Below are 14,394 nucleotides of genomic sequence, written 5' to 3' on the forward strand. Positions count from 1 at the left end.
ATATTTAAAGCACTACCTGCTCCCTCTGTCTCTGCCTGTTTCTTTTTGACTGCCTCTATCCCACACCCCCGCCCTCCTGTCTGTCCCTTACCCAGAGTGCCAGTGCAGAGGCAGTTGTGAGTCCGGGGAGGAGGCTTGGTCTGGTGGCTGTCCAGTATCTGCTGCACCAGCTGCTCCACAGAGAAGCCAGAGCTGCTGTTCCCATTGCTGCAAGTCCACTTGATGCCATGAACTGCCGAGGGAGAGAGGAGACACAGTCGTCAGCCCACCAGCCGAGCCTTCCAGCCCTCCCCCACCCCACCTGTGCACTACATCCCTGACCTTACCTCAGAACCAGACTCCATATCAAAACCACTTTTGTCCAGAAAAAGAGTACCACAAGAAAAAAAAAATCACTAATCACAGTCATTTACTACTCTCAGAACCTCAAGGAACAGAATCACGGAAAGTTCAAGAACAGATATACAGTAGGCCTGTTAAGGGCGAATTTTCAGCTGACGTGGGAGAAAAAAAACAGAGCAAACGTCTTCCTCGTCTCACTTCAGCTGAAGTAAAAGCCCCAACCTTTTGACAAGGTGCTTTTTGCCGTTTACTCCCTCTGCTGTCGTCACTATTTCCAAGCTCAGCCTCTCTCCTCTGATAAAAACAACAACAACAACAACAACTGGAACAGTAAAATGGCAAAAGGAAAAAGAAATGCAACAAGGTAATGTGGTGATCTCTGGAGAGGAACGGTATTTAGAATATCAAACAGCATCGAGATACCTTAATACAGCTTGTGCATGCTTTGCTACTTCTGTGAGCATAAGCTTAAGTGAGATTGCATGTGAAAGCGAGGGGAGGAGAAAGGAGAAAGAGACACAGAGACAAAAACAGATAAAAGAGAAAAAAAGTGTCTGGCCTGAACTCGCAAAACAGTGTTGCGTCACCAGCCAGAGCAGGCACAACAGTTGTCACATACACAGCAGGTTTCTCTGCTCTGCTGAGCTCTGCCATTCTGCGCTTGGCCAGAGAATCGCAGTGGCGTTCCACAAGCCATTACACCAGCATGACCATGCTCGAACAGACAAATCAATCTCACAGCATGAGCCTGAACCAGAGTCGCAGCACAAGGCAGGTCATGCAATAAAAAAGGCAAGCTGGTTTGGTGGATACGGTGTGACATCGGCGGGAGGCGTCGCTATGAGGATCTGAAGAAGAATCCTCGGATTTAAACTTGCAGGGATTCTCCCACACTTCATTCTACAGTGGCCTTCCGTTACTAATGCAGTTCTTCAAACTACCTTTGCTCAAACAGCCCATCTGGCAATGTTCCTTGTGTCTGCACCACAACACACACAGACGCAGTTTCTCCGAATATTGTTGTGGAATGAAATTCATGTACTGAATTTCCTTAGTGCAGCAGTCCCTAAACTGGGGTGCACGCAGCCCCGGGGGAGCATAGAGATTCCTCCGGGGTGCACAAGAAAATATTTGGGTAGTTGACATGGAATTTCATGTTGTATTCATCTAAAAGTATTTAAAAACAAAACTAAACAAAGAAAAATATCACTATAATTTACTATATAAAATATACATAATTAAAAATGGTGGACAAAATTAATAATTGGCATATTCAGGAGTTATTCATATACAACATTCATATAGTAGTATGAATAGTATAGAATATTATGTATATTTGGCATCCTGTCCGCAGGGACGGCTCAGAGCTCAGAATATACTGTAGCCTGAACCCAGAGAACTCCCCCATATTCCCAAACTGGGATAAGAATAGTTAGGTGTGAGGAGTTGAGGTGGAGGAGGGAATGCCAGAAAAACTGTCATGGGACAGAGATACTGCAAGTTGGCTGTATATATTTACTATCATGCTAATTAAGTTGATCATCTGAATGTGCTCCTTCCGAACTTTGTTAATAAACATCATTTAAATATACAAAAAAAAAAAAAAAAAAAAAAAAATTAGGGCTTTGGATTAATTTTTGATTAAATGCTGCTAACAAATCAAAACACTCTCTCCGCCAGCCACATTCACATCCACAATCTCAAAGCACCTCACAACCACACCCATCAACTTGTATCTTTATCTCCAGGAAACATAAATTACATCAGATATCTTGCACCCTGCTGTGTGTGTGTGTGTATGTTTATAACTGCTGTCTGATCATCTGCTCACACAGCAGTGAGGAGGCTTCAGGCATAGCTGGTCCCTGGTCTCTTAAATTACATCAGCGGAGTGGAATGAATCAGGCCGGCGTATTCTTCGCTCCAGCTGTACTGTGACTAAGCAACCATTGCTTTCCATGACCTGCCATTTGATCTCTGCTGCACACACCTACTTCAACATGAAACCACATTTGCAATCTATTTTACTAGATAAAATAATCTATTTCTAAGTGATAATAGATAGTCAACAACAACAAAAAATCTAGAGCCTTGATATTGTTTGACAAGAATTAACTAGATTGTGAAAAGTGCTCCCTATATCACAGTGGTTGGACTAAATAAAAGAAGAACTAACGAGTTCCTGGTGAAAAAATATAATTATTTACCTTTAAGTACAATAGCGAGATATTGTCAGAAATATATATTTTTTTAAAGGATTTTATTAAATGTTTCATGTAATGCGATGAGGTAGACTTCTGGATAACAGGAGAGCTTAAAGTTGATGATGAATTAAAATACATCTCGGTAGCTTTGTAAAGAAATTCGAAATCACCATGCAAAATATAGCTTGAAGGCATAAATAACTAATCTATATTTCACACTACAATGATGAAACACTTATTTCGTGCAAAGCAGGTGATGACGCAACTTCAACACTGATGCATTTCTAAGATATCTGATGCAAATTCATTAAAAATGTTTAAAGCGGAGAGAGTTAGAGAACAACAGTTACAGAAGTCTTTCTCTTAGGACTGTCAGCCGAGGAATGCACTGCTCCTTACGCATTCAATCCCAACTGAACATCTCGTTCTGTTAATGAATGCAAGCTGTTTGTGTATGATATGGGTCACTCAAGGGAACACATTGGGTTTGTAGAGCCGATGTATAATGCATCCATGAATTATGCATGGCTAATACAGTTTACAATGAATCTCTGACTATCAACAGGCTGCATGTCTGCAGCGTCACCACTAGGTGCTACTGTTGCTCTTCAGATGAGATCACAACACGGATGGTCGTTTTTAAGATTATGAGGGTGAATCTTGTGGCCCTATTAGCCTAGTGTGAGTGCACTGGTCCCGATTGGTGGAAGACATCTTGCACCTTTGTCACTGTCCACACCATTTGCAACGTTAATGACTTGCATGCATTACGGCAAATAGTTTCAATGTAGATCAGGCATGGAGTGTAATGAACACATTAGTTTACTGTACGTGTCTTAAAGTCAATGTGAAAGGGAGCTCTTAAGTGATTGCCATGAGAGCTCTTAAGGGGATCGTAACACTCAGCAGCGATTACAATGTCGGTTGAGCTCGTCTATATTCTCCTCGCTGATATCCTATGTCTAAATGTGCTGACGTGAGGGATCCGACTTCATATATTCATTACCTTGACAGCCCTGTCCTAGTTCAAATGATCAATGGCAGGCATCACATACAGACATGTGTCCTCATAAGATTGGGTAAACATGATTATGCATGCTGTCGTCCCCCCCTTTTTTTACATCCTCATTAGACACGTTTCCTCTGGTCAATTCTGTGACCTAGACCTGTCGTAGACGAAAACATAAACACAGTGTAAGCACAAAGCACGGGCAAAGCAGTGCTGGATGTATGAAGGGATTTTTGGCGAGTCAGACACTCTTCCACCCACTCACTGGCATCAATCAATATATCACTGCTCTCCTCCACTGACTGACTGGAAACCAACGTGCTTTATCACTCTGGACAGTGAGACGCAGACAAGAGGCTCCACTGACCCTGGGACACCAGGGCGCCTTGGAATGGGCATGCACAGGCAGTGAGGTAATAATCATGCCAAGTCTTCCACATGGAGATTCCTGCTATGAACAAGGGCACAAGGTGCAGCAGGTAAGACGGGGCCTAGAGCAGGCTGAGCTGGGAGAGACTAACTGCTCATGAAATATCACAAATTAAACAGCACAGGTCTTGAGTAAATAATACAGAAATTACAGAAGACAATATCAAGTATATTGTCTAAGGATCTAAAGGCTAGATCACACTGCCTTAACCATCACCAACAGCTGTAGTGTATTGCTGGATCAGTATTCCAATCCTGTTGGTGTTTGTTGGGGCAGTGTGAACCGTGGAGACCGGTTTTTCTAGACTGAAAAACATTTTCTTAAGTATCTTTGTTTTGTAATTTAAACGAACAGAAAAATAAAAATAAATAATATTATTCTGCATCTTGTAAAATGTAATCAAGATATGTAACACATTAAAAATGTAGAAAGGTAATATGGAGATACTGTATGAAGTGCATTTATTTTCCATAAAGGTTTTTTCTAATCCACCAGGGCGGTTATTTTTTTGTATAGTGAAGTGAATTAGTTAATGCATTTTCATTGTACTTTTTATGTTTATGTTATGCGCACTAAATGTATCATGGTTTATACAAAAAATATTAAGCAGCACAGTTGCTTTAAAAAATAAAAAAATTTAACATCAAACGCACTAAATGTATCATGGTTTATACAAAAAATATTAAGCAGCACAGTTGCTTTTAACAACAACATATTAAGCAAAAACATAAAATGAGAAAAGAGTTTTACATATTTCACAATATTACTGTTTTTAAATGCATTTTTTGATTAAATAAATGCAGCATATGAGACAAAAACATTGAAAAATCATACCAACCCTAAAACTTTGAATGGTAGCATATTTTTTGAAACACTGTTTGCAGTGAAAACATGCATGAGAGGAGACAGATTTTGCATTCAGTTGATGGAACATGATCGGACACTCACACATGGGTTTAAGCTGTCCAATGAGTTCCTCCTTCGACCATTTGGCCCATTCTTTCTTGTCTGTATTGATGGAGCACAGGATGGGCCCACATGGCTTTCCACAATCCTCGATAGCTGGCACATTCAGGTAGTGGACCAGCACAATGTCTGGGTTCTGGAAAAGAAAGAGGAAAAAAAAAAGAAGAAGATGTGGTGTGGTGAGTGCAAAGGTCTGACTGAAGCAGCAGTAGTACCCTGGAAACACAGATGATGGAGCAACAACACATACATATACATAAAAATAACGTGTTAATGCACGTTAAGCACTATCCAGCATATTTGGCAGCTGGCCAGCATACTTGACCACATTTGTGGAGTGACTGAAATTAAGTGAAAAATGTCATTCGCTGCCTGTTCTTCTCCATCATTTGAGGAATTATTGCTAGAAAACACACATACGTCTCTTCTGAATAAAATAGCTTAGAGTCTGCTTTCCACAGGCAGTACTAGCACAACATTAATTGCACAGGCAAATACAGCTGAGTCTTATGAATAAGGTGTAATCTATAATAAGCTTAATTTACATAGAAAGGAGGCGTGTTTGTGCTGAAAATAATGACAATGATTTAACTTTAATACACACTGCAGCGCCTGGTTAAGCCAAGAGCAGTGAATAAAACGATTTGTGTACAAAAGTGGCGCAACTGTTTACTGATGGTATGTAGTGCCAAAGTTATTCACAGAGAGGATAAAACCAAGGACAGAACATCCCAAACAGGGATCTTCATGTGAACACAGAAGGAGTTGTGTGGGCCTTACAAAGCACCTGTTTTTTTGTTACATTGCAGCTGTGAACTCAAAGTAAGGGTTTAGTGTGTGTATGTGTACATATACATACATACATATATATATATATATATATATATATATATATATATATACACACACACACATTCAAACAAACAAATTCTGTCAATTTGAAGTCAGCGAGTGTTTGCTGGACACATTTTGACAGCTTATGAATAAAAGGGCTGTTTAAGGCATGTCTAACCAGAGTGAATAACATCAATTCTGTTCTGTAATCATAAATTGTGATGATTACAAAGTACTGTAAACAGTCACAGAACAAGCGGTCCCCTGTCAACACAGAGATTACACACACACACACACACACAAAATCCCACTTGATCCAGGACACCAGCATTTGAATGTCATGTGAAATGCAGATACATAACGCATTCACAAACCAAATCCGTACATTGAAACGGTGAAGAAAACGGTCCCTTTCATTAGCATTTTTATTAGTTTTATGAGCATTACGTGCTGAGTGAATTGGGGGCTGCGGTACTGTGCTGCCTCCCGGTCTGCAGAATTACACTTCAACGTACATGTACAAAATCTATGCGTACGTCATGCTCAATGGAGTAATACACACAAAGAAAGACATTCACACAGCCATTGGCACTTTTACAGAGAGCACCAAGGTAACCTGATCATGGCCATGTCCGAAAGCTAATAAATGCTGCCTTTTTTTAGCCACAATGTTTGCACAACATTTTGTCTTACTGCAAACATATGTTCACCTTGTCAGAAGTTGGTGTGCACAGTGCGATTTTTGGGGGGTGGGGGTTTGGGTAGGGATGCGATTTTGCCCCATCCATTTTTCCTTCACCTTTTGACAGTGCTCCTGACAAGTCCCTGCTGTGAGAAACACCCCATCACAGTGGGGCACCTCCGTGCTTTATTGTAGGAATGCTGTTATTTGGATGGTGAGCTGTACTGGATTTCTGCCAGATATATGTTTTGGTGTTGTTGCCAAATAATTAAATTTTAGTCTTATCCGCCAAATCTTCAAGGTGCATTTTGGCAAAGCTCAGTTGTGACTGCATGTGGCCTTTCTTGAGGAGTGTCTTTTTCCATACAAGCCACATCTGTGGAGAATTTGTGATATTGTTGTCACATGCACACAATGACCACTCTTTGTCATAAATCCCTGCAACTGCTTCAGAGATGCTGTCGGCCTCTTGGTTGCCTCTCTGACCAGTTTCCTCTGGCTCTTTCATCCAGTTTGGAGCGATGTCCTGATCCAAGGAGGGTCTGTGTTGTAACAAATATCTTCCACTTCTTAATAATAGACTTCTAGTCATTGATAAAGCCTTTGAAATTTTTTGTATCCATCTCCTGACTTGTGCCTGTCCACAACTTTATCCCAGAGATCTTTTGACAGTGTCTTGCCCACCCACAGTTGATTGTTTGCTTCAGTTGCACCACCAAGGACTGAAATGAAATGCTCAAGGAAAAACTCTTTTCATTCTGAGCTAATCAAAATGACCACAGCTGATCACCTTTGAAAGTTAAATGGCTTTGTGTGCCATTGAGAATGTGATTAGCTCCACCTGATTGAGTTTACAAGTAATTTTTAGCAGGCGAGCAATCCTTTTTACAAATCAGTGATTCTGTTCTTTTTTTTTTTCTGACATGTTGGTGTTATATCTTTCACTTGGATGTTATAAATTGCAGTAGTAAACACAGATAAGAAAAAACAAAAAAAATTGACAATATTTCATCCTTCAAATCAACAAAAATTAAAAAAGACCTACCCAAAACTTCAACAAAGAACACCACTGTATAACCCAGTAATTTCACAAAAACTGAAAAGTCGAAAAAAAAAAGAAAAAAAAAAAACTGCAAGGATAGGTCAACGAACTAACAGTCTTTAATAATAAATCCAATAGGAATCCTCAGGAGAAACCATGACACAACAGCTGAAACATACAAACAATACCAGATAAGGAACTGACTAAAACTGAGGGCTTAAACAGACTCAGAACAGGTGAGAACAAATGAGTAACTATAGAAACAAATGAGTGGAAGGAAAATGGGAACAAAGGAAACTGGGTCAAATTAAACAAGGAACACAGAACTAAAACAAAAGAGAATATTATCCTGACACAATAATACAGTTTATTTTTATATGAAATAATTTCTTGATTTTTTTTTTTTTTTGGACAAATAATGCACAAATGAGCCAAGACATCATAGTATCTTGGAAATCTGGTCTAAAACCAATTTCCTTAGAAGGTAACTTCACACCAAATGCTGCCTGTTTAGCCATTGATGGAAGCTGCTCTAGTTTCAGACACAGCTTGTGTCATACTAGACATCTCTGAACCCCTCTATTATGGGGCTGTTGACCAGGTTCAGACTGATATTTCCTCTCCCAAACAGTCTTCTGACTACAACTGAATGGACTACAAATCACAATTAGAAAGAGCATTGACAATCTCTGCATGGGACTAACAAGCCTTGAACAGTGACCACAGAGAGAGGGGACAAAATCTGCAGGATGGAAAAAGGAGACAGAACAAATCAAAAGCTAAATTCTGAGTGCTCAAAATCAAACAGCCCTGAAATTCACAACGAGAACTTTTGACTGAACTCTTTAACCAGCACACTTGATATTCAAAGTGAATATGTCAAGGTGTTTGAACACTCCTTTGATGGATTAAAAGGAAAATAATTGATTTAAAATTTAAATCCATAGGAAATCTGTCTTCATGAGAGGATTTTAAGAGTAGGTTCTAGTGTACTATTCTCTTTTAAGTAAATGGAGGGAGCGTGCTGACCAGAGTTTGGTTGGGGAGGGCAAGATGAGGAGGCTCAGGCATGGCTCCTGCTGCTCTAGCTGTGAGCTTGTGGAAGCAGACACCAGCACTACATCCCCATATGGCACAAGCAGCTGTGGTGATCACCAAGCCATGCCCTCAATCCTTAACCAGCATCAGAAGTGTAAGTAAAACCCAGAAAAACATAAAAACATTCATGCATATAACGGTGAAGCTGTATGGGTCAAAATGTCTTGTTATATTTTACCCCAAAATTTAAAGAAAAAAAACAAAGATAAATATAAAGTAAATATTTATATATATAAAATTATCTTTGCTTAAAGAAAATGTTTTTTTTTTTTAAGATAATCCCCCCCCATTATTTTCATGATAATGAAGCACATTTAAACCTCCATCCATAATTGTCAAATTGTATTTTTGTAAAGTACTAACACAATTTATCTATTAATAAATTATTTCAATTAATAATTTTAATAATTATAATAATATTATTATTATTCTATTCTATATTTCATTTATTGTATATATTTAATATATTTGATTTATAGATGGGGGGGGGGGGATGTGGTGTGAAATATTTCCATGACCACCATGCATACACATACATATTCCTCTTTTTTGGTCCCTCCTACGCCGACACATTCATCCTTGTTTTACAATGTACATTTGGCAGACTTACAACCCATCCAAATACAAGTAATCTTTGAAGCTGTGCTTCAGTCATAAATTTAAGAGTGAGCTGAACCAGAAGCGTATGACATCTACGGCTCACTCCTTTCTCGTTCTGTCTCTTCAGAGAGCATTTACACACCCACACAATCACGCTTGCAACCCCTCTAGACCCTCGCTCTCTTTCCGATGGCACAACAACACAATGAAAATGTGTAGTGTCTTATAAATCTATCAGGATGCAATCTTAATTTAATTTCCTCCTGGCTTTTAATAATGCAAGTTTTCGTCCAACAAATTAAAAGGAGGAGGACACTTTCGGCCTGGATATTATTTGCTGGAGAAAATGGGATCTTATTAAGGTATTGATTAATTGTGCAATGTAATCTTTAGGTCATGTTTGTGGTACACCTCCACGGAGAACCAGGGCTTGCTTCCAGGTTTGTTGATGTGGGAGTAGGGGGCCGAAGTTTGGATAGAGTTGCAGCGTATACAGGGTTTGTGGCATTTTTCATTATTAAAGGCATTCATTAGCGCTCAGCACCTTTACACTAGGCTCATCCCTGGAGTGCAGAGGCGTGTAGATCTTGTACAACTGGTCCACATAACCTGTATTTATTTATCCCTTGACTTCAATATTTAAGATCATTAAATGCTAAATGAAGGTTAAAAAAAAAACTTCATTAGGAAGTGTTCTGTGCTTCAATTCACAGAAATTGTTTTCTTAATCTAGTTTTTTTCATTGGTAAGCAAGAAAAACAATTAAAACTTGTTGGGTTTTTTTTGCTTTAAGCCTGCAGAAAGAGAGCAGATCTCAATTCTAAAGGTGTTTCTCTATGTGTTTGCGTGTGTGTGTGTGTGCGTCTGGGGAACACACAGGTACCTGGAAGCACTGTGGTAACCTGGCAACTAGTAGCTGGACGCCCACATGCATGAAGCCAATGTGGTCATGATTGCTGCCCCATAGCTGGCCCTGAGTGCTATAAATATCCACTAGTAATAGCTTTAGGGTCATTACTGCTGCTTGGGCCTGCCTCCAGCCAGCATCAACTCCAACCTGAAGGGCTGGGAGGAAGGACAGGGTTTCAAATAGGTATCTGCATATTACGGATGATTTATTGCAGTGTGGGGGTGGGACGGCATGTTCTGGCAGATAAGTGCCTGTTCATAAGAGATTGTCTTTGAGTTGGACTTGTTTGAAAGCAGGTCATTTGGGTTTCATATTTAGCTGGCGCTGGTTCAGATCTGGACATATGAGAACATTATGTTACTTGTTTTGATGCAGGATTGCTGCTTCCGTACATGTGAATGAGTCACTTCTGTTATGAAGTATGTTTTCATGTCCCCATTAAATATTTCTAAATATACTGGATAAAATATTAGACACTTTGTGACATGCATGACATCATCCTGCAGGAAGTGACATGTTTTTGGTGTGTAAACAACAACACAACAACAACAGACAGGGAGAGCAATTGGGAAATTATGGCACAACATAACTACCCCAAATGCTAAAAACTTAAAAGCTGAAAGAGAAAGTCTTGGCACTGGAACAACACAAAACTCATCAAGGTTAAATATCTTAATTAAACTAAAAAGCACACAAACGAGTCCAAGAAAAAAAATAACCAGTGCTTATGTAGCTCTGAGAGGAAAAAACGTCAGTGAGGAGTTCAAAGCTGCGGCACAAAAAGACACAGCCAAGCGCTGCACTCAGTTGACAGGCTACCCCTAGAGGATTGTGGGAAAAAAGCATGGGAGAGATAGATCCTCTGACTCATTTCTTGTGAGCGTGGTGAGGAACATACCCACTGGGTGTACAAGCAGACCCATTTCACTAACCCATGTTACATAAATCACAGCACTTCAGATATGCCGCAACAAATATTTAACTTTTTTGTCTCCATCTGTCTCACTATTTTTAACTTGTTAGAAGGGTTGTGCTCTCAGAATACCACTGGGCTCAGTTCTGGAAGAAGATGATGTACTCCAGACATGATGTAGAGGTTAGAGTCACAGTGGAGCATCAAGAATTTTCTCTCTGAAAAAACAGCAACCTTCAAGAGATTGGAGTGTCTGACAGGTTGTAGTTGATTTCACTGGGGTGAAATGGAAATAGTTGAGAGTGTGAGGATGTGGGTGAAGTTCAGCATTTAGAGTGTGTGAAAACAAGAGAGAGTATGTACAGTGTGCCAATGTGAGTGTGTGATTCAACATGGGCACACATAATGACCAGGTGTCTACAGTAAATGTTTTAGGTGCTAATGTAAGTAGAAGAAAGAAAGTCATACTGTTTTTTTTACTATCATGTTACACTGAAAAAAAAAGAAACACAAAGAAACAGCAAGTAACACAATGAATTTCATATTAAATCTTTAAGTAGAAAGACTGGAATTAAATGTTCTTGTAAAACAAACTTTAAAAAATATATATTTTTTACAGTGTAGTTTTTGTTAATATTTTAAATAAGATTTTTTATTTTTTTATTTTCTGTGTTCATTTTATTTTAGTTGAAGTTTTAGTAAATATTATTATTATTTTATTTTTTTATAAATATATCTATATATATATATATATTTTATTACTTTCAGTGTTTAGTTTTGGTTTATTTAATTTTAGCTATTTTAGTATTTCAACTTAAACAAATCAAAAATGAGAAATGTTGCTTTGAAATAAAATAACTTTAATATAGGAATTCATACATATTTTTGAAATCCCTCGGCTGAGGTAAAATTTCCAGTAAATCATACAATTTTGCCTTTAATAGTAAATAAAAAATTAATAAATAATATGCTTACTTTCCTAAATCTTAAACTTGGAAAATCCATCAAAATATGAATTATTAGTAAAATAATAGTGACTCATATCTATTTTGTTTGGTTTTAGTTAACAATAATAACCAAAAGTTATACAGGTCTGATACGACAAGAGTGTGAGGAAATAATGTCAGTCTGTTGAGTTTAACTAAAATGTTTCTTTATATTCTGGAGAAAAGGGATATTTAACCAAATTTACAATTCTGTCATTATTTTCTCACCCTCGTGGAATTTTAAACCTGTATGACTGATTTGCAGAACAAAATTGTCCATATAAAGAAAGTCAATACAACAATGGACCCTGCTGACCTTCACTGTATGAATACATTTTGCATAAAATGTTGTTTTGTGTTCCACAGAAGAAAGAAATGCATGCAGTTTTGGAACGACATGAAGGTGAGTAAATGATGACAGACTATTCATATTTATGTGAACTGTCCCTTTAAGAGTACGTGTGCCATACAAATGCAAGAGTCCACACTCATGAGTCAAAAAAGTGTGTGTGTGTTTATGAGTGAGAGAGGTGATTAAAGCCTTGCCCTGGCGGATGCCCTGGCTGTGGCATGGTGATGGATGAAGCAGTGTGTCCGTCATTAGGCAGTAGGCTGGCCCCTGGCACCCACACCCAGCTCTTAAATGTATCCATACCTCGCTGTCCCCCAGTGCTGCTGTTCATTTCAAGGTCAATTGACTCAGTGCTGCGCCGGGCACAAAACATCCCCTTTTCTTCATAGTTTTATTTCCTATTACTGACTGATGTGCCTGAGTGTGGGTGTGTTTGTACACAAGCTCTTGTGTGTGGGTGTATATACCAGGTCAAAGCTGATGGTGTGCAGCAAAACCCCTACAGCTTGTATCTAGTACAGAGGAAGACCCTTCCATGAACCCTTTAATGTTTATGAGCCTGTATATGCAGAACCCTTTAAAGTTCAAGTTGGTAAAAGTCAGTCACTTTGTACCCAGTTATAAAGCGATGATGTCATTTCCTGCCAGTGACACCTGTTTAATGCAGCAGAGAGCAACTGAGAGCAACACCAGTCTCACATATGGTAAGTTCCATATACAAGGTTAAAATTAAAAGTTTTGCCAACAGCAAGTGGGTTGAGAAAGTTTAACAGCCTTATTTGCAGAAAACAATGGACGTCAGTGTGTCACTCACAGCAGCAGAAGTCACAGTGGGCTTTATGTCCAACAACTTATACAGTATACAGAGTTCTGTCAATTTTTTCAGTTTTGTCATTTTTTGTTGGAAATTATGCAGCTAACGGATTCCAAAAATTGTATTACTAATAATTCCTATTTTTCATTGTATTTTCCAAGTTTAAGGTTTAGGAAAAAATATTAAATTAATAAATACAATGTTTTTTTTTATTATAAAAACTTTATAATATAATGGAAATGATGCCACAGCTAAATGACTAAAAACAGATTATAATCACTATATAATTATTTTTATAATAATCCATATTTTTATTGGATTGACCAAGTTTAAAAGAGAGGGAAAAAAATTATATATGTATTATTATGGACAAAATTGTTTGAATCGAGGATTTAAAAATATATATATATATATATATATATTTAAATCATTATATTATTATTTTACTATTAATTCATACTTTTAATAGACTGACTGAGTTAACGATTTAGGAAATGTATAAACTTTAATAAAATTAAAGCCCTTTATAAAATATTTGTTATTAATTTGTTATGAATTTATTATTTTTGTACTTATTCTGTCGATTTGGATAAAAGCTTTTGCTAAATGAATAAATGTAAATGCAAAATCTAAAAGGCATTTTAAAAGTAGAAAATTTCATAAAGAAGTTAATATGACCTTCATATACAGTAAAAAAAAAGTTCTGTCTGCTTTAATAAAAAGCAATCCCTGGGACATACAAGTGCAGAAAGTTGAAGAAACACCCATCTAACATGTTTAGCTGACCTTCTGTTGATAAGCAATAACACAACAGCATGAAATCAACAGCAACATCAATACTAAAAAATCAAACACATTCAAACATTGATTAAATTCCAACTCTGGCATCCACCAAACTCTGCCTATGCAGTCTCAGGACTCTGCTGTGAGTTGTTCTAATGCCCACATTCAAATACACAAACAAACACATTCCATGCACAACTCCCCAGAAAGCTGCACGCTCCACAGCAGCATGTAAATCCCAGTCCCATGGGATGCACAGTAGGAAATGTGTGTGGAATATAGCATGGTTATTGGTGAAACAACCTCAGCCGGTACAAATCATCCTCTGCTTCTCAAGGACTGTGATGTGCTATTCTGTCTCGTTATGTCTCGGTTCGGCCCTCTCGACAGACATGAGAGAGAAAAGCACATGGAGTGGTGTTAGAGAAT

General features: G+C 38.2%; 1 protein-coding gene across 11 annotated transcripts in view; it reads right to left on the reverse strand.

Moving 5' to 3' along the window:
* The window catches only part of LOC109088860 (calmodulin-binding transcription activator 1-like), a 342,437-nt gene that overhangs the window by 25,768 nt on the left and 302,275 nt on the right, over positions 1-14,394 (reverse strand). For 10 of the 11 annotated variants that reach the window (XM_042713383.1, XM_042713382.1, XM_042713381.1 and 7 more), the window contains 2 exons: positions 4,934-5,087; positions 92-232 (listed from right to left, as the gene is read on the reverse strand). In XM_042713383.1, coding sequence (XP_042569317.1) covers positions 92-232; positions 4,934-5,087 — 295 coding nt within the window. The remainder of the gene's footprint in view (positions 1-91; positions 233-4,933; positions 5,088-14,394) is intronic. The other variant, XM_042713385.1, reaches the window with a different exon arrangement.

Source organism: Cyprinus carpio, chromosome A23, assembly GCF_018340385.1.
Source record: "Cyprinus carpio isolate SPL01 chromosome A23, ASM1834038v1, whole genome shotgun sequence".
Lineage (NCBI taxonomy): Eukaryota > Metazoa > Chordata > Actinopteri > Cypriniformes > Cyprinidae > Cyprinus > Cyprinus carpio.